Raw genomic sequence first — 23,695 nt, forward strand, 5'->3', positions numbered from 1 at the left:
GACTGGGGAGGGGTAAGGGGATGTGGGAAGGGGGTTAGGGGCTCAGGAGAGGGGAGTTAGGAGTGTTGGGGGGAGTTAGGGGTCTGGAGGGGGGAGTTAGGGGGTCTGGAGGGGAGATTAGTGGGGCTGGGGTGTTTGGGGGTCTGAAGAGGGGGGTTAAAGGGGCTGGGGAGGGGAGACCAGGGGGTCTGGAGGGGGTTTAGTGGGGCTGAGGGTGTTAGGGGGTCTAGAAGTGGGTTAGAGGGGCTGGGGAGGGGGTAAGGGGGTGTGGGAAGGGGGTTATGGGCTCAGGAGAGGGGGTTAGTAGGACTGGAGGAGGAGGTAGGGGTCTGGGGGAGGGGGTTAGAGGGTTTAGGGCGTCTGGGCAGGGGTTTGTGGGGCTGGGGACTTAGGGGTTCAGGGGGAGGGGGTTAGGGTTCTCAGGGGGACTAGAGGATTAGTGGGGCTGGGGGTTAGGAGGCTTGGGGAGGGGGGGTTGGGGGTCTGGGGAGCGTCCCTCGCTTTGCGGTCCGCTGCAGGCCGCGCTGGCAGGGTCTGACAGCAGCCTGCCCTGAAGGAGCCTCCTCGGCTCGTACCTATACAACGAGGGTGCCCGGGCAGCGGGGCACCCTCCCTCCCTCCCTCCAGGAGGGGGACCTGCAGGCAGGTGCCTCCCTCGCCCCGCGCGGTCGGGCCACGGGTGCGGGCGAGCCGTAAGACTCCCGGGGTAAGGCAGCGCGCGGTAGGAAATGCCTTCCCCACTGGGAAATCCCTCGGAGCTCGCGGGGAAGCGGCGTCGAAGGGCGTTAACGGGACGGGGTCGGGAAGCTGGGGCAGATGCGCTGACCTGGCCCCGACCTCGGACCTTCTCCTCCTGCCAGGGGAGAAATAAGTTGCAGGAGAATGTCCTCGGGGTTGTACCTCGCCGGCAGTTAGGCTTGTGTTGGGGTTGCTCCTTTGGGATACGAATAGCAGATGTCCTTTGGAGGAAGGTAAGGGATCGCAGCTCCTCCCTCCTGGCTATTATTTGACCTCAGAGGCCGTCCTCGGGTTGTTTTTTGTTTCTTTTTCCCTGCCAAAAGTTTCACGTTTGGTGTTTCGTTCTGCTTTCAGCAGCAGCAGAACCGCCCGCCTTCACGCAGGGCAGAGCGCTGGTGGCTCGGTACCGCGGGCCGTCAGCGGACACGAACCAACAGCACAACAAAAACCCGGCAGTAAACACCCCTGCTCCAGACGAGGCCCTGATTTATTAATCCTCCCTTACCCCGTGTCCTTCCCCAGGCCTTGTGAGAACGGGAAGGCGGAAAGCAAACGGTGGGAGAAGCCAGCGGCGGGCGCGGGAGTTTCCCAGTGGCGGAGCTGAGGCAGAGCGTGCCTTTGTGGGAAGCGCTCGGTCCCATGAGGAAGGGGAATCGTTGCGTTTTCCACCCGTTTTTAGGCGCCTGCAGGAGTGCGAAACGCTGCCTTGCGACACTCTTGGGTCGGATTTGCCCCTTGTTGACCTTGAGTGGGATTTTTGTCGGAGGAACCGATACAGAGTTGATTCCAAACCTTGGTTAAAAACAAACCGGAGCTCACGTCCACCCGCTGCAAACGCGGGGCGGTGACAGGGTGACTTTGAAAATCTGCTTGCGATCACAGCCGAGGACAAGCTTTGTCCGGGAAGCAGGGTGGAGCAGGGCAGCGCTTCAGCTTTAAGCTTTTATTATTATTATTATTATTTTCTGAGTGCTGTTCTCAAAAGCAGAGTTTGAATGAGAGAGCTCGAGCTGAGCTTCAGAGGCCCGGCTCGTTCTAATCTTCGGTTGAGCTGCAGTTGGCGGCGCTGTCCCGGGGCTGGTTGGTGGCAGCAGGGCTCAAACCCGGGCCGTTTGCCTAAAAATGAGGGATTTCTGCGTGGGGAAAAGCCTCGCTCTGCTCGGGCCGAGGAGCAGGTTTCCTCGCTGCCTTACCGAGCAGGGGTTGCGTGAGGTTAGCCTCCAACGGCGATCCGAATACAAACTTCTCCCCAGGCCGCGTATTTGCGCTGCTTTAAAAAATAAACAGGTTTTTTTTTATACCTTGTCACAAGTTCAAAAAGCAAATGCCCCAAATTCCAGTCTTTAAAAAAAAAAAAAAACAACACAACTGAACTTCTGCTGGCTCCTGCCTGTCAGACTCTTCCTCCTCGCAGCTGCGGAGGCGAAGCCTTTCCAAGCTCTCTGCTGCTCCTCGGGGTTTTGGGAGCTGCTGTGGGGTGACGTTAGCAGGACCCCGGCTTAATTTGTCCCTTCCCAGCCCCGCAGAAGCGGAGGCGCGGCAGCAAAGGGCCTGATCTCGCCCGGATTTCCAGCTCGGGGTTCTGCCTGCTCCGCATTCCTGAGAAATCCTTCCAGCTCTGGTTTTCTGGAACTACGCTGGGGGTGGGCTGGGCAGGAGGGTGAACGGGAGGAAAAAGAAACGCGGCGTGTTCCCGACCGCTTGATTTTGTCCAAACCCTCCCCGAAACGTGGTTTTGTGGAGTGAAAAAGGGGTTGGGGCCGCAGCCCTCCCAGCTTCAGAGATCACCGAGGGTTCGAAGCGAGGAGCCGAGCTCTTGGGGCAGGGCCCCGGCCTGCTTTCCTGGGGAACAAGGCGACACGCCGAACGGAACGGGGCATTTCTCGGTTGCGATTCAGCAGGCGTTTGTGAGCAGTGATTCATAACAAATAACACAGCCTCCGCGCTGACTGCCGGCCCAGTTCCTCAGCATGCCTCGAATGTATCTCATTCCTCGGGGCTGGCCCAGGAAAAGTTGATTTCATTCACAAAGCTTAGATAATCGTGCAGGGTGTGGGCGGAGGGGTTAAAACTTCAGGGGTTGCCTCGTATGCACGGAGTTACGCTGGTAAATCAATCTCTTTTTTTTTTTTTTTTAATGGTGATGGGAGAACAAAGAGGGCTGAGATTGACCTTCCCGCAAAATCAGGTTCGTTTTCTTTGTCAGACTGCAACGAGGAAGATCTCAACAAGTCCCCGCTTTAATCCTCGCAGGCAGTTTGTTCCGGTAGGCTTTCTGGACTCCGACGTTGGATAATGTTTGCAAGTGAGGCTCCTGCTTCGGCAGAGCCGGGTTTGAGGGTAACACGCGGTGCTCGGTTACTCAGCCGAGCGAAAAAACCGCCGCTGCGTGCGCTGCACGACTTGGCCAAACCAGGAAAACGAGGGAGCGGCGGTGCTTGGTGAGCGCTGCCGTGTCCCTGTGCCCTCGTCCAGGAGGGGACGGGGCCACCTGGGGCCACCTGGCGGAAACACCCGGCCCAAAACCACTCCCAGGGGTTACAGCAGCCGGGCCAGGTCCCGGTGCGGCTGCCTGGGGCTCATCGTGCTCCTCGCTGTCACTTCCGAACCTCGGGGTGTTCGGGAGGCAAAGCAGCAGCGACGCTTTCCCCGTGCTGAAAGAAGCTCAGGAGAGCAAAACTCGGCGATTTTCCCAGCAGAGCAGCTGCCTGTCCGACGGCGTTGCTGTTCTCGCTGCGAACGGGGGCCGTAGGAAGCAACTGCGTATTTATAGCGAGCGTTTACTCTCGCTGCACAAGGCTAAATATTTGCGAGATCAGGCCCTGGCTTACCCCAGATGAACATTTATTTAAATATTCTCGGTATTTATAAACACCGGCTTTACAAAAGGCGTGTGGAAGTGGCTTCTGGGTAACGAGCAAACGCCCGCTCGGAGCGGAGCCGCCCCGGTGACATTTACTTCCTTTGTGTTTTTGCAACTCGGGGCAATAAAAGGGCCGCGTGTTTTCTGTTTGAGGAGGGGAGGCTCGCGGCCCATCCGACCCCGCTGCGGGCAGGAGGTGGGCAGCTTCGGGGCCGATCCCGAATCGTGGTTTTCTGCCAGGTAGGGCTTTTTTTTTTTTTTCCCCTTCCCGGGAGGCAGCAGGGGGAGGTCCCTCCCCAGCAGAGGCGAAGCGCGAACTTCCACGTCGTGCTGTTGAGCAAGCGGCGCAAAGCGCTCGGCGCAGCCTCGGTGCAAAGCTCGCCTTCAACTGAGAAACGGTTCCTCGAGATCCTGCCTGAATTCCTGAGCTCGCCGGAAGGCTTCCTGGCGTTGGCTTCCTGCAGAAGAGGTGGAGCACAGACGGATCTCAACGCGTGCCTCTGCCGGGGGATTTGCTGAAGAGGTGGTAAAGGACCAGGAGTCTCGGTCGGTGTCCCCCAAACGGGGTCAGCAGCGACCTGCCCTGTTCTCGTGGCACCTTCCCTGTCGGCTCCTCTCGTGGAGCGGGACTTGGGAGAAGCGTAAGGGGCGCTGTGATGGTGGGAGAGGAAGAGGGGGGAGCTCCTGCGCGTCGGCGGCGTTTGACATCGGTTCTTGAAGGCCCAAATCGCTGCGTGGGAGGCTGTCGCTGTGCCACTGCGTCGGAGCTGCTGCTCTGAGATCGCCGCTGACCTGTCGGGAAGGTTTCAGTTCCGGAGGGTAACGGGACGGGCGTGCTGTGGGGACAGGGACGGAGAGCTCACCAAGAGCCCCGCGCTGAACATAACTCCTTCCTGCTGCTGTAAACCAAACCCTAGCCAGGAGGTCATCGCGTCGCTTTCTGCTGGGAAGCCGTCGGTAGGAACTGAGACCTTCTCTTGCGCTGTGTGGTCGCATAACCTCCTCGGAAGGCGCTCGTTCGGTGCGCCTGGTGATGCGGTGGTTTGACCAACTGCTTTCTGAAGCCGAGGCCCTCTTCTTCCCACACGTGGATTTGAGATCAAAACCGAATCGTAAAGCAAAGGGGGGCAAGAGGAGGAAGTGTCTCCTCGCCCAGTGGGTGCTGAACGTGGGCCTCGCTGCCCCGGGACTTCCTGGAGGCCAGCTGAAACCGATGGGACCAGTTCATGGGAACGAGACCCACAGAGGACAGTTCAAGGGTGTTTGTTTCAGCGTGGTGCGAAGGCCCAGAAGATTGCTGCGACGTGGGAAAGGACAGCAGGGAGGATCATTGCTCCCTGTTTGCCGCGTTCTTGGGCTCTCTTCTTTCGGCTCCTGAACTTTGGCCCCCGCGGGCAGGGGACGCTGCGTGCCTGGGGGCTGGATGGCCGAGCCTGGCCGCCCTTGGTGTTCTTCAGCTTTCACCTCCTGTTCGGCCGCTGACGTTTCCCGTGACGTTACGGAGCTGTGTGCTTCTTCCAGGCCTCCGTTCCTCCTCGCTCGTAAAACCGGGCTAATGACTCTGACCTTTTGTTTGTAAAGCAGAAGGAGAAGGATCAACAAAATACCGGAGCTTATTTACTATCATTACCGAAATGATGAGCAACGCCACTTCGCGGTGCTTCAGAGAGGCTTCGCTTATAAGATGCTGGAAATCCCGAGAGAGAGAGAGAGGAAAAAAAAATCATTTCAGTTAGAAGAGGAGGAGGGGGAACGTTCCTCCCGGTCCAATCTTGTAAGCACACCCTCCTGCAGCGCATGAGGTAATACCTCCAGCCGTCGCCCTTCCCAGCTGGGCGTTTGGAATAGCCGCAGACGGTCTCTGATTTCTTTTTCCTGTACCAGCCAAGGGGGCTGGTGTCACGTCGCACGTGGGGGCGAGCCCTGCCTAAACCGTCCCCGTGGCGGGGAGTTGTGCAGAGCACTTCGTTGACCCGCTGTATCACCGCTAATAAGATCGAGCGTGGTTTTAATTTCTCATTTCCTCTTTTCGCCGGACGCCCTTTTCCTCCTTGTGAGAGCCTCGCTTCGAGTCCCCGCGTGGCAGAAGTCTTTGCTGCCGCTCAAAGCACGAGCGAGGCTCTGCTTTCAGGCGGCTGGAGGGCTTGAAGCGGCGCTGAGAGCGGGCTATCAGCCGCGGCGGCTGATGGAGCGGCGGAGCCGCGGTTCATGCGTGGAGTGCAAGAAATGGGATTTAATTGGGAGGGAGGGGGAACGGCAGCCCGGGCTGAATGGCTGGGTGAAAGTTCCCCGACCACCCCTTAGCCCAGCAAATAGTTGGTTGAGTGCTTGCCGGAGCGGAAGCGAGTTCCCTTTCAGGCACCCAGCTTTTGTGCACCGTAAGAAAAAAAAAAAAAGCTCGCGCTTCGGGTTCGGGCCTTGCAGCTGCAAAAAAAAACCAACACCAGCGCACACACCCAGATCCTGTTCTTTCAATACCAGCAGCTGCCGAGCCGATCCTGCGCCGGAGGAAGGCGTGTAGCTGTAAACACAGCTCGTGCAAAAACCTTTACCTTCTGTCCAGGGCAGCGCCAACCAACCGCCCGCTTCCCCTTCGGAGGCTCCGTTGGAAAGACGCGTGATTAACTCGTACCAAATCGCCTCGTGGTCGCTCGTGACAATTCAGCCTTGTGTCAAGGAGGTCGCGTCTAGGGGCCGGCTGCACGCGAGAGGTTTCCATAAAGCGGCTTATTTCTAGACCTCGCGGTGAGCTTTGGTGGAAGGACTCGCATCTTTAGCGTCCCGGCCAGGGCCTGATCTCTCTGCTTCCGAAGCGATGGTTTCAGCCCCTCCGAAACGCTTCGGGGCGACGCGGAGCCCGGCGCTCGCAGCTCACCGAAGGTGAGATCACCGCTGGGCTCGGAACGTGCAAAATGGAACAAAGAAGACTTTTTTTAATTATTCTTTTGGCCGTCCCAAGGAGATTACGCAGGCGTCTGTCACCGCATCCAAACTGCAACTCGACCTCCCCCGTCAGACCGGGGGGGGCCTGACGGAACCGCTGGGGCCTGCCTGGGAGGTTCTTCGCTCCCGCTGGCTGCGCCGGTGGAGAAAGTGAGCGCAGGGCTTGTCATCGTGCTGAGCCAAACCAGAAGGCTGCTGCTGCTGCTCCCGGCTCCCCGCAGCTCTGCCTGCAAATCCCCAGAGGCAGCCCGGGATCACGCGCCGTGCCCGGGCGTCGTGCAGGCGGCCTGAGCGCGCGCAAAAAGCAGACCCCGCGTCTGCACGCAGGTGAGGGAGGACCAGGAAGCCCCCGAAGTGGGGCAGGCCCCTTTTCCCCAGCCCAGGGCACGGGCAAGGGGAACGGCTCAGAAAAGCCACCAGGACACGGGGGGGCTTCTGGTATGTGTGAGCTTGTCGGGTCTGCCACATCTCAGGAGCGCCTGCGTTGCCCTTTCTCCGCTCCTGACATCCAAAAACCCTGTTAAGGGTCCTCACGTGGCATCATTTGTAACATTTTTGGCCTCCCACAGTAGAAAACCCGTGCGTTATTTGGACTTCATGAAGCCACTGTTTATAAACCACTTGAATTCGGATGCTCAAGGCTGTCCTCTTTTTTTTTTTGTGACAAATCCCAGCAGATAAAACACTTCTGGCAAATATCAGGGAGTCACTCTCTGCATTCCCCCCTCCCCCCCCTCATGTCAAAGGTTAACTTAAAATACGAATGCTGCAAAGATTCATTTAAGATATTTAAAACTGTTGAGGCAAGAATACATGTACATATTGTAATTACTTCCTTTTTCTTACAATTAAAGTAATTGGATTATATTTAATGAGCTATTTACATTTAATAATTAAGAAAAGCCTTATCTTTGCAGTATTCCCCAAGTGCAGCAGAAGGGTGGGGGCACTCCGAGCTGTGATATAATTATCTAGGCGTGAGTTGAAACCGAAAGAGCAGTGGAGCTGTACAGAAAACACTTGGACCGGGTTTGTTCCCACTCCTTCATTAATCAAAATAGTTTAGCGCGTGTTAACGGGGAGGAGGCTGAGCTTGGCTGCAAATGAGACAGAGTTTATCTGCTGCAGGGGAAGGTTAAAATACCTTCAGACTTGGGGAATAAGTCGTTAAGGGGGGGGGGGGAAACCCAACAACCCACGCCCTCTCTTTATTAATTACCCTCGGACGCGAGCGTGGCTTTGCACCGAGCGCTCTGTGAGGGGCTGCAGCCTCTCCTCCCGCTGCCGGAGGAGGCTGGTGGGAAGGAGAGGAGGAAGCCCGGCTCTCCTCGTTAGCAGTCATCCAGCCCGGGGAACGAGCGGCTCGGCCGTGTTTGCTTTAGCAGCCGTGCACCATTTGCAGAAGGTGGCCTGGAGATGCGTGCGGCGGCGCCTCTGCTACCTGCGCTACCTCAAAATGGAGCTGCCGGGAGCCGCGCTGCTGGCGGCACCGACCCGCCGCCCGTCGAGCCGGGACCTTTCCAGCTGAACCCGGTGCCGCCACAGCCTCCGAGCCTCGGGAAACGGCATCCGAGTCTTACCCGGCGCTCCTTTTGCCTGCGCCGGGACGGAACCGAAGCGACTTCTGCCCTGTGAAGCTTCGCGACCTCGACCTTTAAGGACGTGCTTTCGGGGCGATCCCCTGTTAGGATCCTGTTTTAGCAGGCTCCCGGGGCTCTTAGCCCGGGCAGCTCGCTGGGAGCCTTTGGCCCAGGCGTCGTTGGGGACCTCCTGCGGCTGGCCTCGAGCCTGCTTGCTGGCGAGGCCTCTGCCCTGTGCCTCTGGAATATCTGAGAGCCTACCGGGGGTTTTCAGTGTCTCGGTAAACCGAGGTTACCTCTTGAGGAGCTTGCGGCGTTGGTCTGCGTTGCCCCTAACCTTGCATCCCTGCCAAAATTATGCGTGGGTTTACCGGGAAGCGTTCTGCTCCCTTTTCTCTGGTGTTTCCTAGGAGGCAACAAAGCCGGAGCTCCCCGAGCGCTGGAGGAGCCCCGTCTCTCTCCTGACGCATCCCCTCCCAGCAAAGACCTTGAAACCTTTCTGTTTCTGAGCCTTAATTCCTGTTTAATCAATAGTTCCCTATTCCGAGAATCAGATCTCTGTGACAGCTCTCCTTAATTGAGCTAAACTGCCTTTCTCTTGTCACATCTCTTCCAGAGTTTGATTTCAGCGCGTTTGTTCTGCCTGCACCCTCGCCGGGCGTTGGGAGGAACGCCCGGTGACCCTCTTTGTTTAACGTGGTTCTCTGCTAAATGAGTGAAAACCTTAATTAGGGCAATGGTGTGTTTTAGGAATTAACAAAAAAAAGCCTAGGTCAAACCGCTGGCGCTGTGTGCGCTCAGCAGAAGCTCGGAGGATCCGTTTGTTCCCCAGCAGAGGCACCCCCAGCCTTCCACCCCCGGCCTGATTCCTGCCAGCAGCTTCGAGCTCGTCCCTCTCCAGGAGAACGGGCTGCCGTTTATTCCGGCAAGATCATCTTCAGTAAAGCTGATCACCAAAGTTTCAAAGGAAGAGCCAAATTTTCAGTCGCACCTGTGCAATCCCCTCGAGGGCAGTAAATGATGATGGGAATGCATGAGCCAGACATAAAAAAAACGCAGAAAATGGCTTTCCGAGTCTCTTTGGCATTTTTCAGAGCCAGCGGACTGGAAAAAAAAAGGAAAAAAAGGGTATTTTTACTCCGGGAAGCGAGCAGGCTGGCTGTTCGTTGTCTCAAGGACTGCGCAGTGCTTCCTTCTGCTGCGGGGCCGGCGTCGGGACAGCGCGGTGGAGGCGCGCGGCGCTGCTCCTGCCCCACGCCGTCGCCAAAACGCCCCTTCCGTACCAGCAGCAGGTCGTGTCGCCCAGATTCTCGACTTGGTGACCGCAGTGGGTTTGTGATACATAAAGGGGTGCTTCGGGGGATCGCCCGCGCTCTCCTCTAGGAGACAGCCTGGGCTTTCGGTAGACCCTGCTTCAGGAAAGCTTTTTGTGGTGCTGGGGGAGAACTCGGCCCTCTCAGCGCCTGGGAGGAGATGCGGGCGGCGTTTTTTCCCCCCCCCCCAACGCACGGGGATTTACCCGTGCATCTCCCCCGTGGGTTATGGGGAGAACGGAGCGCGGTGAAAGGCGGCAGCCCTGCAGCTGCCCTGCGCTGCTGACTCCTGCTCAGCTGCTGGCAGGCTGGGCTCTTAATGACAGATGAGCCCGTGACGCGTTTTTGGGAATGAATACTTGTTACAGCTGGCGGGATGGAGCAGTTTGTGGCATCGCGTGGCAGTTTGCTCTATAATTTCACTCCCTATTGCTCGGATGCAGCACTGATTGCTAGGTCTCTCTCCGAGTGTGGAGCTGGAGCATTTCTGATTGCTGCATCCCACTTCTCTGTGGCTGCATTGTGAGCCTGGATATAGCCCTGAGCGCTCAGCACAGCCTTCTGCTGATATTTTTTTTTCCACTTCTCCGTGTGTGTGTGTGTGTGGCTGCTGCTTCCCTTTCTGCTAGTCTTTTGGGGTTACATAAAAGCCGGTCTCTTTCTGGCCATTACAGCTACATGGGGGAGTAGTTACTGCTGAGAGAAGCTTGAAATTTGAAGCAGAGTTGTCACAGGCATTAGAAAGAACAGTCAGGCTGCGTTGGCAAGCTACTGAGTTAAGTCTCATTTCATACTGATGGGAATTTCAGATCTGATTATCTCCTTCCTCCCTCATTCCCAAACCTGCTGGTGTGGCTAATCCCCCGACGGGTACTCCTGAAGGCTGCTCCGCGAGGCGCTCAGCCGAAGGCTTGGGCTCCTTGGCCGTGCTGCTTCTCCGTGGCCAGGCTGAGGATTTTGGGGGGGCGCTGCCCAGGGCTTGGCGCTTCGGTCACCCCGAGGTGCTCCAAAACCGAGCTCGCTTTTCCCTCCCCGTTCCCCAAAACCGCGCTCTGTCCTCCCCAGGTGCTTTGTGCCGCACCAGACACCGTGACAGATGACGGCACCGCCGGGGTCCAGATTTATTTGCAGATGGTCCCAGATCTGAGAGGTGGCGTGTCGCATCGAGCGGGGAATTACCCAGGTGACTCCCACTAACGCTATGCTCCCCGCTCACATACCGGCGAGAAGAACCTCGCCGCATCTCCCCTCGCCTGTTATTTACAGCCCTTTGTGTGCCTCGCACGCCCACGGCTCACCTCGCAGCCCTGCCTTCCCCTCCGCACCGCGGCGCTGCCCGGGCTCCCCGCCTGCCCTACAAACCCCCCCCGGCCCCCGGTGCTGTTCGCTGCCCCTCTCCGGGCCGCTCGTTAGCGAGCGTTCGCTGCGAGTTGCTGTTTGCAGTCGACAGAACCCGCGTAGGAAAGCAACAACTCCATCCGAAAAACGGCCCCGCGTCGCTTCTCAGTGCTCGTAATCCAAGTCTGTCTCCGTTATTGTTCGGAACAATCGTCCAATTTTCCTGTGCCAGCCCTATTTATTAAAAATAGTCAATAAGGCGCAGCTTTGTGCGAGGGGTTTATAGCCTGGCAGTCCTCGGCTGAAACGAACCAATTGTACTTGATTCGAATCCAGAACCGGGATCCCTGTGTGATCTGCTGCAGCAGGGCTCGCGCGGGGAGCAGTCGCCGACTTGCCGATCGGAAATCGGGGAGCAGGAGGCTCGTCTTAAATTTACCTCGGGCTTTGCTCGGGGTGCTGGATTAGGAAAGGCAAAAATCGCGTGCTGCGGGGTTTTTTTTTCCCCGTTACTGGCCCGTGTTGAGCCACCAGAGCATTTACAGAAAGAATTGCCAAGGTCAGAATCCACTTAACAACCGGTGAGCGAGGCGTCTGGGTGGGAGCTTGTCGTGGAGGGAGCCGCGTGAAGAAGCCCCGTGCACGAATCCTGCTCTCCTGGAGAAAACACGAGGAGGCCCAGCACGCGGTGAGCCGGCACGGGAGCTGCTGGGGAGGACGATGGGGAGCAGAAAGCCCGGCGGATCCCGGCAACGAGGTGCCAGCTGTGGCTGGAAGAGCACAAGGAACCCGGGAGCGGTAATGTCGGCTCGCGGGGCTTTTGTCGTGCTCAGCAAACTTCCTGGGCCGGGGCTCAGCAACGCCTGCGTAAGCGTTTCGGGAGAGGGGAAATGATGAGGAATTCTGGCAATGCCCGGCTGGAGGTGGGGCGGCGTGCAGCTGCGGGGAGGCGAAGGAAGGGAAAAGAGCCACGGGGCGAAGCTGGGCTTTGCGGATGGTTTGGCTTTTAGTCACCGCCGTCGGAACGAGGCTCGGAGCCTTCCTCCAGTCAAGCCGTGACTTGGATCTGCAGGAGAAACGCTCGCCCCGAGCAGGGAGGAAGGTTCTGCTCCGAGCGGGGCAGAGCAAACCGTCTGCGAACTTCAGAAAAACCCCTCGCTGCTTGGTTTGGAGAAGGCGTGAAGCACGACGGTTAGGAGGCCGGGCGTTTTGGACGTCGACTGCTGCAGCAGCGCTCGTGGATTTGGCACGCGAGCGGCGCCGGCGCGTTTCCCAACAGCTCCCCCGACCAGCAGCCCTCTGCAACCAGCAAAGATCGCTCAACGTCTTCCCTCGCACAGCTCGCGCTGGGTTTCGGTGCGGTGCCTGCCTCTCTTTTTTTTTTTTTTTTCCATATTCATCAGAAATCTGTTGCAGGCAGTTTCTTCTCTCCTTTTAGCACGCCCGTCTCCTCCCCCACGGCAGCGGGGCAGTTGCTCCGTGCCCACCGAGCGCCTTCCTCGCCGTTTCTCACAAGCAGCGTCCGCGCCCCAGACTCCAGCGCCGAAACAAATCTGATCTCGGGCATTAATAAGCGAGTGGAAATGCTTATCTTTGCCTAAAAGATAAGGATTTGGTTTTTTTGGCCTCGTGATTCATTTAAATTGCTTCTGAATGGTAGGATTTAGTAATAATAAACGGTCTGCGGTGGTTACGTGACAGTGACTAATGCCTGATGACCACTCTGGCTAGCTGGGCTGGAAAACTGCTGTGCTGTTCTGCCCTGACTGCTGAAAGTAAAGCCTTGCTGGATGGCCCTTGCCGGTAGCGTGCTGTCAATCACTTTCCTAATGACTCTTTTAAAGAATAAAAGCAAGAGCCTCCTGGAAAGCTTTTTTTAGGCCCGGCCCTTCCTCGTTTCACTTCGGGTGGCCCTTCCCTGCCCCCAGCTGTACGTCTTGTGCTGGCTTCGGTGCTTTGCTTCCTCCTCCTTCCTCTGGTGTCCCTTCTGCACTTTATTTTCTGCCCCTCCTGCTTTCAAAACAGCCTGCTTATTTTCCAATCCAGCCTATTAATCTCTGTCCCACCTACTCAGGAGGCATGAAGGTTTTACAGGAGCCCATTAGCTGTTATCTCTGTACCTACCCACCGAAGGCTGATGGGGAAAAATGAGGTCGAACGGGGAAGTGCCGCCTTCGGGGGGCATTGACTGCCTTTTTTTTTTTTGCCTTGCTGGTGTTGGCACCGGGCTCCGTAGGTCCCACATTTCCTACCTGCTTACTGCAAAACCACCTGAAACCTCAAAGCTCCTTGTCCTTCCGCTCGAAGGGAGAGGAAATGTTGCTTTAAACCCCTCTGACCGCCGAGGCTGGCCGTCCATCACCCATCCCATCCTTCCTGCCTTGCTCGCCCCCGCTGCAGGGTCACCATCTCCTTGTGCTGCCGCTCGCCAGCCCTCGTCCGGGGTTAGGAGCAGCAGCGGGGCCGCGGAGCCGTCCCCGTCGGAGCCGTCCCCGTCGGAGCCGTCCCCGTCGGAGCCGTCCCCGTTGCCTTGGGAAGAAGCGGCGCTGGCGGAGCCGTCCCAAGGGCGAAACTCTCGATTCTGCAGCGGAGTGTGGCAGGCTGTGCCGGGAGGGTGGGGGTGGCTGGCAGCACGAGCTAGGCTGTAAGGGGAGGGTTTTTATAAAGGGAGGGTTTTTCTTAGCCCTTCTCGCTGCTGGCTGTCCTGCACCGGTGCAGATTCCTGCCGGAGTCGGGCAGTACCCTCGCAAAAAAGCAGCTCGCAGCGCTCCTCCTTGCTTCTGCTTTCAAATCAGGCTTAAGGGAAAGGCTCTGGGAGAGGAAAGGTCCAGCCAGCATATGCAGGCTGCTGGGGGTTTGTGGTTTCCGGGGGCATTACTCCATTTTTCTGCCCTTTTTTTCCCCGTAAGCGCAGAGATTTGTGCTACCTGCTCCGGCTGACCCGGCGTACCTATCATCATTTGTGTATTTTTTGCCTTTCGCAACGCGAGCTCGCATCCTCTGCCCCCTTACAGCCACGTTGTTTTTTTCCTCTTGCTGTTTTCCTCCCATCTGTCCTGTGCCGTGGAAGGTTTCCAGCCGGGCTCGGTGTCCACCCAGGCTCTGCAGCTCCCACCGCATGTGCTGCCCTGGCCAAGCCCCGAGGAGCACGGGGGAGAAGCTCGACGCAGGCAGCCTGCAAATGCCTGCCTTGTTTATGAGAGCTGCTCGTCGGTGCAGACTGCAGTCTGGGGGGAGCTGGGAAACTTTGTCTGGCTTAAAGCGCTAAAGCTGGCAAAAGATTGTAGGGCTTGGGCTGTAATCAATAAAACCCGGGGTGTTTAGAAGCGAAGGTCAGAGTCCTTCCTTATTTCACCCCGTTCTTTAAATATCCCGGCAGTTACCGATGGCTGCTGCAGCGCTTGGGCACGGCGAAGACCGACGCGGAGCTCAGACCTGGGGAGAATCTCTTGATTTGGGGACAAATCGCCCCTCTTCTGGGAGCTTTGCAATTTCGGGGACCCTTTCCTCGTGCGGGGGCGAGCGCGCAAAACCCCTCGCTCGGAGGCGACGCGAAATGGCAACCTCCAGCTGTTTGTCTGGGAGATAGCTCTTGAACTCCTCTGCCTTAATGGGTCAAATTTAGCAATTCAAAATCTGGCTCGGGAGGTAATTAGGAGGGATAATGCCCACTTCTTCCTCTTACCGCCCTGATAGAAAAGCATCCAGGAAGGACTCCTGGACCTCAAAGATAAGCTGCCAGCTGCCACGGAGACTATCAAAGGGTGGCTCAAAGTCAAGAGCAAGCAGCTGATTTTTTATGGCGCTCGGTTTTTTGCTGCTGGTGACAGGAAGCCATGTTCCCCGAGCTGTTAGCTTCCTGTTTTATTTTTACACCCAGCCCGAGCAGATCAGCATGCCTATCACATGGGAGCTGCCTGCTCCTCTCGGGCTGTTCCTCAGCTGACCTAGAAAAGCCATTCTTTCCCCTTCTAAATTAATCAGGAGGTCGGGATGGATTTGCTTTCGCCGAGGTTTGAAGGCTTCGTGCGTGGATCGCGCTCCTCGCTCCCCAAGTTTCCCCCTCTCCCGGAGGCAGGCGCTCCGAGAGGCGTTTGCAGCTCCAACGTTTCGGCCTGGTAGCAGAGGAGATTTGTCGGTTCGAGGCCCTGACCTGCACGTAAAAGCACTTTCTGCAGCATAACTTCCTGCCACTTACGTGTTCTTGATTTTTAAGAAAGCCCTGGAAGCTTGGCCTGCCCGTGGCACAATCAATCTTGATTTCTCTCCGAGCGCTTTAGCCCTGCATCCTGATTAGAGCTCCCTCAGCGTTCCACTGCCCCGGCTGCGAAAACAATGGTCCAGTGTAAACCTCAGCCCTGGGGGATTTCCCGAGGGAAGAGGGGTGCAGCCTGCAGGATAAGGCACAGCCACCAGAAAGTTTCCTGGTCAGCTGCGAGCGCTTCCTGTTGTTCCAGGAGAGCCCCGGCCGTGCTGGGGGCACCGTGCCCGCCTCGGCGTGCTGCGAGAAGCTTTTTATTTATTTATTTTTAAACCTCTCCCGTCTTCATCCTCTGGGTTTAAGCCAACCTGAGAGCTCGTACGGCTCGCCCGAGGCGCTGTGCGTGAGCGCGGGAGGAAGGAGGCTGCTCCGAGGCGGCGGATGGGTAGGAAGGGAACAACGGCCGCGGCGGTGCCGGCAGCACCTTGCGCGTGGGCGATGCCGTGGAGTTTTCCATCTCTGCCTCTGTACCTGAGCTGCTGGGGCTTCGCTGTCGCCGCAAGTCGTGGAACAGCGGGATCTTTATTTCTGAAGAAGCAGTTTTATAAGGGTGGGGGGCGGGGGGGGGGAAGGAGGCTTATAAATAAAGCCATTCGAGAGCAGGAAAAACGAACACCATGGCTCTGGTGTGCCTGGAATTTGCGGTTGAGTAATCCTTTCCTGTTTCTTTTTTGGGTTGTTTTTCATCTTTCAGAACAGTGCCTGAAGCAGGTCCACCATGCCGTTAGTAACGAGGAACATTGAGCCAAGGCACCTGTGCCGTCAGACGTTGCCTAGCGTTCGAAGCGAGCTGGAATGCATGACCAACATCACCCTGGCAAATGTCATTCGACAGCTGGGCAGCCTGAGTGAGTACCATGGCGAGCCTGCGCGTTGCCCTCAGGAGTCGCTAGTGCTCTTTATTTAGCTCCCTTTCTACTCTTGTGTTCCTATTTCTCCCCCATCTGCCTTCCCTGGGTAATGCTAAAATGTTTTCCGAAAGAAATCCGATGCTAATTTCATATCCCTGGTCCCACTGCCTTCCCATCTAAAAGAAAATGGGGAGGGGGGTGGGGGGCGTGTGTGTGTGCGTGCGCGTGTGAAAGGCTGCGGCGAAGCTGCAGATGGAAGGATGGAGCACAACTCAGCCTTGTAAAATGGGAGGCTCTCAGAGCAGCCAGGATCCTGTGTCGGAGAATGCGCCTGTAATTGCACGCGCTACTAAATGGAGCTTGACTGTGTTGAATCTGCAGCGTGGAAGTAGTCTTAGTTTTAATGAAAGATAATTAAAGCGCCCATGCAGAAGGCGCCTGGTTGCCCCTGCTGTTTGTTACCTCGGAAGACCCAAAGGCCCCAGCCCGAGCAAAGCGCCTGCCTCCGGAGCGTGGGGGGGGGGCCTGGGGCCGCTCGCTCAAATGGCGGCGCAGGCTGGAGCCGTGCCGAGCTCAGCTCTCCGGTGGGCTGACCGACAGCCTCGGGAGGGCCAGAGGGAAAACGGGAGCCTACGTGCCACAGGAGGAGAGAAGAGTTAATTGTGGTCTCTCCGGGATGGCTCCTTTACTCTGTCGAAGCGCTCTGGCTTCTGATGAGCCACCTTTGCCCTTGAAGCAAACCTTTGATAATCAAACGAATATATTGTTTAGCTGTGTGGCGGTGGCTGCGAGCGCTCCTGCTTGCTCCGCAGAGCGAGCCCCTTGGCTTTTGCAGCAGCCTGAACGTGGCAGGGGAGCTTTGGGAACGGTCTCTTGCCAGCAGGGAAAAACCAAGGCTGTTGGTAAAATCTGGGCCCGTGTTTGCTGCCAGCCAGCATCGCGTTCTGTCGGGCTGCGGAAATGTCACCGCGCAGGCAGGGCCGGCCTTGCTGCCTGTATCCGGCTGACCCTCGCTCGTTCATTAGGTCTGGGAGCCAAGGTGGTTGTGGGGCGTGAGGAAAACCCATCTCGTGCACGGGAAACGAGGAGGAAGAAGGCAGGAAAGCCGTGCAGATCTCAGCTGCGCAGCAAGCTAATCCCAGTGCAAAGGCACGCGGTGGGTTGGTGTGACAGAGCCCTGGCGAGATCCTGCAGGTTTAGACCTCAGATATTCAGAGCTTCCCTGCGTCTGCCTCGTCAGAGGCAGCAAAGCTCTGGAAGGCAAACTGCAGCCCGGATCCTTCACTGGGATGTCGCGCCCCGATGCTGGACCAATCTCAGGTACCCCGAGGGGAGCACCAGAGGGGGAAGCTCGGGAGAGGTGGCTCTAAGTGACACTGGTGTGCTTCCCCGTGCCAGAGGGGACGAGGCACGTGGGGAGGAAACGACGAGCGCCATCTCCTACCCGCCTCCCTGGGCTCAGCAGTATTTGAAACGAACCAATGCTCAGACTAGCTGCTGCGGAGCGCTCGCACCCAACCTCCTGCCCCCCTGCCTTACCTCCCTGCTTGGGAGGAAGAAATCTGCTCCGTCCTCGTACGGTGAATATTACAGGAACGTAAAGCAGGTTCAGTAGGCTGTGACAGCACTGTCAAGTGAATAATCAGCCAAGCCTACTGCACCACAGTCTCTTTACAAAGATGCAAACATAAATCTTGTCAAACTTTCATATTCCAGTGAGTTTAGCCTTCGTTACTATCACAGCTGGTAGCACTTTGTATAAGTCGACTGTGCATTTGTGTGGGGTTTTATAGAATCCACGAGCTAAAGATGGAAAGACCTATTAAATCATGCCGTCTGTCTTCCTGCCAGTGCATGACAGAGATAATTCTGATTGCAAGTTGCACTTTTGCAGCCGAAGTAACTAAAGCAAAAAATTAATCTCTGCCTTGCCCCAGCCAAAACCGCACCTGAAACGCAGAAGCGCGCGGGAGATCCTGGCTGAGGCAGGACTGCTGCACTTAGGCAGGGGAATACACCCCACCCCGTCTCCTTCCAGGGTTAAGACCACCGTAGGCAACGCTGCTCGTGTTGTTGTGCGCTCGAAACGGACCGCTCAGCATCGCAAACCAAAGCCCTGATTTCCTTTCCCTAATGCTCGCCGCAGTTCCCTGCGAAATTTGGAACCGATTCTCAGCTCTCGTTAAGGTAGAACCCAATTCCAGCTTTCCCCCCTTCCGAAGCTGGTGCTGGGGGAGTGTCAGATGATCCTACGGTTAAACGCCCGCTTCCTCCGGTCAAGTAGGAGAGCTGGGCTTCGGGAAACCTGGCTACAGCGAGAGCTAGCTGGCCCTTAGGTCTCCAGAAATAAAATCCTCCCCGTGAGATGAGGCAGGCTGGCTGGGCTCGTTACCGGAGCATATGCGGAGACGGCGTTGTCTGGGAGAGTGGAAGGGGTTCAGCTGAAGTTAACTTCCAGCATTTGCTTCCCGCAGACGCTTCAAGCTGCCGTTGCCACCTAGAAGGCTGGAGGAGGTTGGTTGGTTGTTTTTTTTTTTAACCCGGCTTGTTCTCTGGGCTTGGCAGTGGAAGGAGAGCTGCATGGGGTTGGGAACGAGTAGCTGATAAGGGGAGGAGAATGGACACCTTCTTCTGGCGTTGGTGTCAGCCAGGGAGTTGAAGGTGTCTGTAGAGGCTTTGGCGGGTGCCCTTGCTCGCCATGTGGAAGAGGCTCCTGCCTTTCTGCTGCGACTTGTTGCAGACGCGCAGCTTTTCCAAAATTGCTGTGAAACTCGGGCCTCCGGCTGGTTATCCTTTCCTGAATGTCGGCGAGGATCTTTAGGAGTAACAGATTCCAGAACAAACTGTCGGCCATATGATGATGCGCTTCCAAACCAGACTGCTTGTTGGGAGCAGCCTCGTACTCAGCAGCCGTGGCTGGAAATGTTTCCCATCAGTGGGAACTCCACGGGCCGACGACGTCTGGTGTCAGTGCCGAACCGGTTCGGATCAGCGTTGTCCTCAGCGCGCTTGGGGTTCCCGGTTTGAGGTTGTGCCTGAGAGCAGAGCAGAAAATACTCACTGTAGGCTCTTGGCTTTCTTTTTGTGCCCATCTCTGCTGACCTGTGGTCAGCTCCTGTTTATACGTCGATTTGAAACCCCTAAGGACAGGGCACGTCTTTTTGTTATGCTTCGAAGTGGTGCGGGGAGCTCCTGATCCAAGCCCCTGGGCGCTCTGGCCGTCCAAACGATGGATGATGTTTGTCACCGTAGCCCACTGGGCAATCCAAGCTGTTACGGAGAGAATATTCCCGTTTCAGAAGTTCCCCTTTGCTTTTGATTTAGAATAAACGTGAATGCATCATTTTTTCAGACACTGCCACCTGAAGGAACAAAAGGGTCAGTGCTTTCGTCTGTGGTTACAGCTCAGGCTGTAGGATCAAGGACTTGGTCTGCTCTCTGGTTGCAGAGTACTTTGAGCTTGTAAATACGTGCCAGTTACCCTGGAGGCAGGCCTGCTGGAGACTGGGAGCCTTTGAGATTCTCCAGAGCAATAAAAACCTGACTGTGTTTTCTTGTCTAATAAACAGAACAGCAGAGAATCTTAAAGGACCGACAGACCCATCCAGATTCAGACCAGTATCATGTTCTCAGCCCTCTTTTTTTTCATGACTTTAATGCTGACGTGCCTGTGTGTTTCCATTGTTCCTTTACGGCCTAAAGATCCCTTAGAAACGTCAGGCTTTGGTGGAACAGCGCCTTGTCTTCCTGGGTTTTAAACTTAACGCTGACAAACTTGAAAAGAAAGTACGGTTCTTTCTTCTTCCTTCCTTCCTTCCTTCTTCAGGAAAACAAATGGGGGAGATCGCATGCGGTCTGTGGCTCGTGGGGGTAACGTGGACGCTTTAATATTGCAGGTAAATTTGCAGAAGACATATTTGGAGAGTTGTTTACTCAAGCCAACACTTTTGCCTCTCGGGTGAGCGTTCTAGTCGAGAGAGTCGACCGCTTGCAAGTCAAAGTCACTCAGCTGGATCCCAAAGAGGAAGAAGGTAATGGAGTGGAGCAGAGTCCTTGCAGACCAAGCGTGGTAAAGATCCTCGGTGAATCAGCGTGCTTGGTTCGTGACCCTAAAATAAGCCCAGTGCTGTGGTTGGTGTTGGAATGTCTTCTCTTGGACTGAGAGGGGCGGTTTCCTCCCCTCCCAAAAAGCACCATGATGCCCCTGTGCTTGCTTGTTAGCAAGTCTCCACGTGGAAACTCGCTCCTCAGCAGTCCGATAGCCGCGCGCTGCTTGGGTCTTGGGTGCAGGGATTCGCAGTCACATCTGTAGAGACACGGCTCTCGAGAGTTGCCGCAGCAGATCTTGGCCCAGCATGATCTGAGATTTGCTGGATTTCCCAAGAGATCTGTGGGAAAAGGAACCTGACCTTAAGAAGTGCCAAGCACGCCAAGAACTCCAACTGAAATCAGATGTTTGCTACTTGATCTTCGGTGTCATTGGCCTGGGTCAAGCTGTTCTTCACTTGCTCTCTCCTCTTTCTTACAGTCTCTCTGCAAGGCATTAACACCAGGAAGGCCTTCAAAAGCTCCACTACTCAGGACCAGAAGCTCTTCGACAGAGATTCTCTCCCGGTTCCTGTCCTTGAGACCTATGGGACCTGCGATACTCCTCCACCTCTCAACATTCTCTCCCCGTACAGGTAACGCTGCAACACCTTTGGCCCTGGTGCCATTACAGAGTACCTCTTCCCGCCAACCCGCTGAGGAGGTCATTTCCCATCCCACGCTTTATTGAAGTAACAGTCTGCAGTGGGAAATATTGTTGCCAAACTGAGGTCCACCAGGAAATCTCCATCCTTGGGATTACGCGAAACTTGCCTTTTGAGGCTGTACAAATGAGCATAGCTCGAAAATTATACGTTTGGTTACCCGCTGTCGCTTTTGTGACTGCCTTGGGGCAAGGCTTGGCTGGCACTGCATAAACATGCTAGGTGTTGTGCAGATGATGCATTTTTCTTGTGCTTCGCTGTAGCCCTGTGGCTCCTTTCCAGAAAGCCGCAGTGCAAACTGCAGAGCGTACATCTGTACGTGGCTCTCACCCAGGTGGGTGCAGCAGACTCCTGTAGCTCCGGAGATACGTCCTGTGGCCTTCCGTGCCTGGCCTGAGACGTCTGCTGTGACCTACGCGGGCTGTGCAACCAGTTCTTAGCAGTCCTGCCGTGCCATTTCGTCTCGTAGGTAGTAGAAGTAAGGGGGTCAGAATACAGAGACTTAGCCCACATCCATAAATATCTTTTGAACAGGTAAAAAGTAATTACAGATAGCTGGAGGCAGCTGTCTTCTGCCAGACGCGGCTGCACTGCAAAGTAGGAGAGTGTGTGTGCGCGTGCACGCGCGCTCATGAGTTTCAAGGACGCTGCTGCTCTGATTTAGGGTTCCTGGGCTGGGAAGAGGTTTTTTTTTTCACACCAAAAATACAAGACAAACAAGTGGGAGTTGGAGTGAGAGACCTGCTGCTCTCCTGGCGGTTGTTCAGAGCGGCTGAGTTCTTCAGGTGCCAAAATCCGGAGTAATGGAGAGTTGGTGTGAGGGCGAAAGCGATGGCAAGTAGGAGAGCTGGGACAAGCGGTGGCTGCTGCGGGGCGGTGGGTCTGCTGCTTGTTTGGAAACGGAGGACGGAGGCGAGAGCAGAGTGTTTGACCTTCTCACTGCAGATTTTTAAACTATTATCTGGGGCTGTGACTTGGGTTTTCTTTGGGCTTCAAACAAACGCGTGACTTGGCCCTTCTTTGTGTGTGTTTTCCCTTCCCTGTTCTAGGGACGATGGCAAAGAGGCTCTTAAATTCTACACGAATCCTTCGTATTTCTTTGACCTTTGGAAAGAGAAAATGCTTCAGGACACCAAGGATATTATGAAAGAAAAGCGGAAACATAGGGTGAGGAAATGGGAGATGTCTGCCAGCAGAAGCATGTCAGGGTGGGAAAGGAGGTGGGAAGTGCTAATGAACCATGGACTCCAAAGTTGCTATCCAAAATTCAGGTTTGCTCTCTTAAGCTCTTCAGGGATCAATTCAGAGAAGTTTTTATCTGGTTTACTTTCATCCCTGTTAATTAAAAAAAGACAACAAAGATATCCTTAATCTGTTTTTCCAAGTACCACCTTCTTTGTGTGGTTATAATGGCTTCATTTGTAGTCTTCAAACACAGCGCTGGTGCAGTCAGCAGGGGAGAAAGTTGTATCAGTCTTCTCTGCACTTCTGACGTGGCACGGGGGGCTGTTCAGTGCCGAAGCGGTGCAAATCCCACTGCCCCGACCCCATCGTTTCAAGTGCTGTAAAAAACTCTACCGTGGGAGAGTAAAGATGGGAGAAAACATCCCTTCAGGAGGGCAAAACCAGGCCGTAATGTTAAATTAGGGGCAATCAAGAGGCTTAGCAAAGCCATCTGAGCTGAAAGCACCAGGTTCCTGACTGGGTTACCAGAGGATTTGGACCCCTCTTCACCAACACCAAAGGTCACACCAAAAAATATTCGTTTCCAGCCCACTTCATGTAGCTTTTGAGCAACTGAAGTATGAAATAGCAAAACAGATCGTGCTCTTTCTAAATGAAAATAACAAAGGAGGGAGCTGGGGCATGTCAGAACACAGAAAACGAGCAGATCTTTGCGGGCAAGCATCCACACTGCACACCCAAAGCACTGAGCGCCAGCGAGGTGGTGGTGAGATCTGGCAGTCTTGACGCGGAGGCCAAAAACTGAATTGATGAGGGGCAACTGAGCTTTCCCTCTGCCCTCCAGGTGGTCATGCCAGGGTGTAACAATGGCATCATGTCTGGGCTGCACTAAGGGAACTGGCTGCTGTCTTTTTGATGCTGTCTGTGCTCCATCTCCTTTGTTTGGGAGGTCTTTGGAGCTTTCGGCAATCGGGAAAGTGAATGAAAAAATCCTGGCCCTCTTTGAGAATGTATTTTCTGGAAACTGCTGCATCTCCGTCCTATCCCTTCCTGTTCCCAGTGAGTTTAAAGCGAAAATAAGGCTTTTGTTTGATCCCTCCTCCCTTTCCTTTTACTCCCTTAGAAAGAGAAAAAGGAGAATCCTAACCGAGGAAATGTGAATCCACGGAAAATTAAAACCCGGAAAGAAGAGTGGGAGAAGCTGAAAATGGGACAAGAATTTGTCGAGATAAAGGACAAACATGGTCCTGCTGGGTAAGCAAGTCTGGGGCTCTCTGCTCAGCTCCCCAGCGAGGGGGAGCGGGCGGGCGTTGTTGATTGTAATGCAGTTCACCCTGCTCTGCAGCTTCTCCAGATCTGCTGCACAGCGTGGATCGATACCGCCACTAATCAGATTCTCCAAAGTAAATCCGTCTGCTGATTTAAAATTTGCTAAATAAATCAGGGAGCTACACGGTTTAAACAAGGTGGCAGGAACAGCTTCAGCAGCGAGTCTGCTCTCAGCTGCCTGCCTTGCGGGCACACAGGTGTCGAGAGCTGCGGCTCCCTGTCCCGTCGCGGCGCCCTGCCCATCGCACCTCGCCTCTGGGCCTTACGCTGAGGAGCAGGGTGGCATCCTGGTAGTAGCGTGTGATTGCTTTGTTCCATTTCACAAATGGCTCTTCACACCCGAAAGTTGAAGCGGGGGCAGTCCCCAGCCAAGTGTTTCGAGCTGCAGATCTCTCTTTAGCTCTGCTGGCTTGGGAATTCATTTAACTTTTGACACCAGGCAGGCTGGAAGCAGACCGCCCTCCCCACAATGCGCTTCTCGCCTGCTTGCTCCTTGCAGCTTCCTTTCATATAAGAAAAATCTCTCTTTAAATCACACTCTCC

General features: G+C 55.6%; 1 protein-coding gene across 3 annotated transcripts in view; it reads left to right on the top strand.

Annotated features, from left to right (window-relative positions):
- WASF2 (WASP family member 2) overlaps window positions 1-23,695 on the top strand; it is a 44,317-nt gene that overhangs the window by 15,314 nt on the left and 5,308 nt on the right. The window contains exons 2-7 of one of the 3 annotated variants that reach the window (XM_035345743.1): window positions 11,568-11,573; window positions 15,729-15,884; window positions 19,784-19,918; window positions 20,416-20,569; window positions 21,688-21,805; window positions 22,947-23,077. In XM_035345743.1, coding sequence (XP_035201634.1) covers window positions 15,755-15,884; window positions 19,784-19,918; window positions 20,416-20,569; window positions 21,688-21,805; window positions 22,947-23,077 — 668 coding nt within the window. In that variant the 5' untranslated portion in view covers window positions 11,568-11,573; window positions 15,729-15,754. Of the gene's footprint in view, window positions 1-9,673; window positions 9,685-11,567; window positions 11,574-15,316; window positions 15,422-15,728; window positions 15,885-19,783; window positions 19,919-20,415; window positions 20,570-21,687; window positions 21,806-22,946; window positions 23,078-23,695 lie in introns of those variants that run through there. The other 2 variants (XM_035345746.1, XM_035345745.1) reach the window with 2 other exon arrangements.

This window comes from Oxyura jamaicensis, chromosome 23 (genome assembly GCF_011077185.1).
Source record: "Oxyura jamaicensis isolate SHBP4307 breed ruddy duck chromosome 23, BPBGC_Ojam_1.0, whole genome shotgun sequence".
Taxonomy (NCBI): Eukaryota; Metazoa; Chordata; class Aves; order Anseriformes; family Anatidae; genus Oxyura; species Oxyura jamaicensis.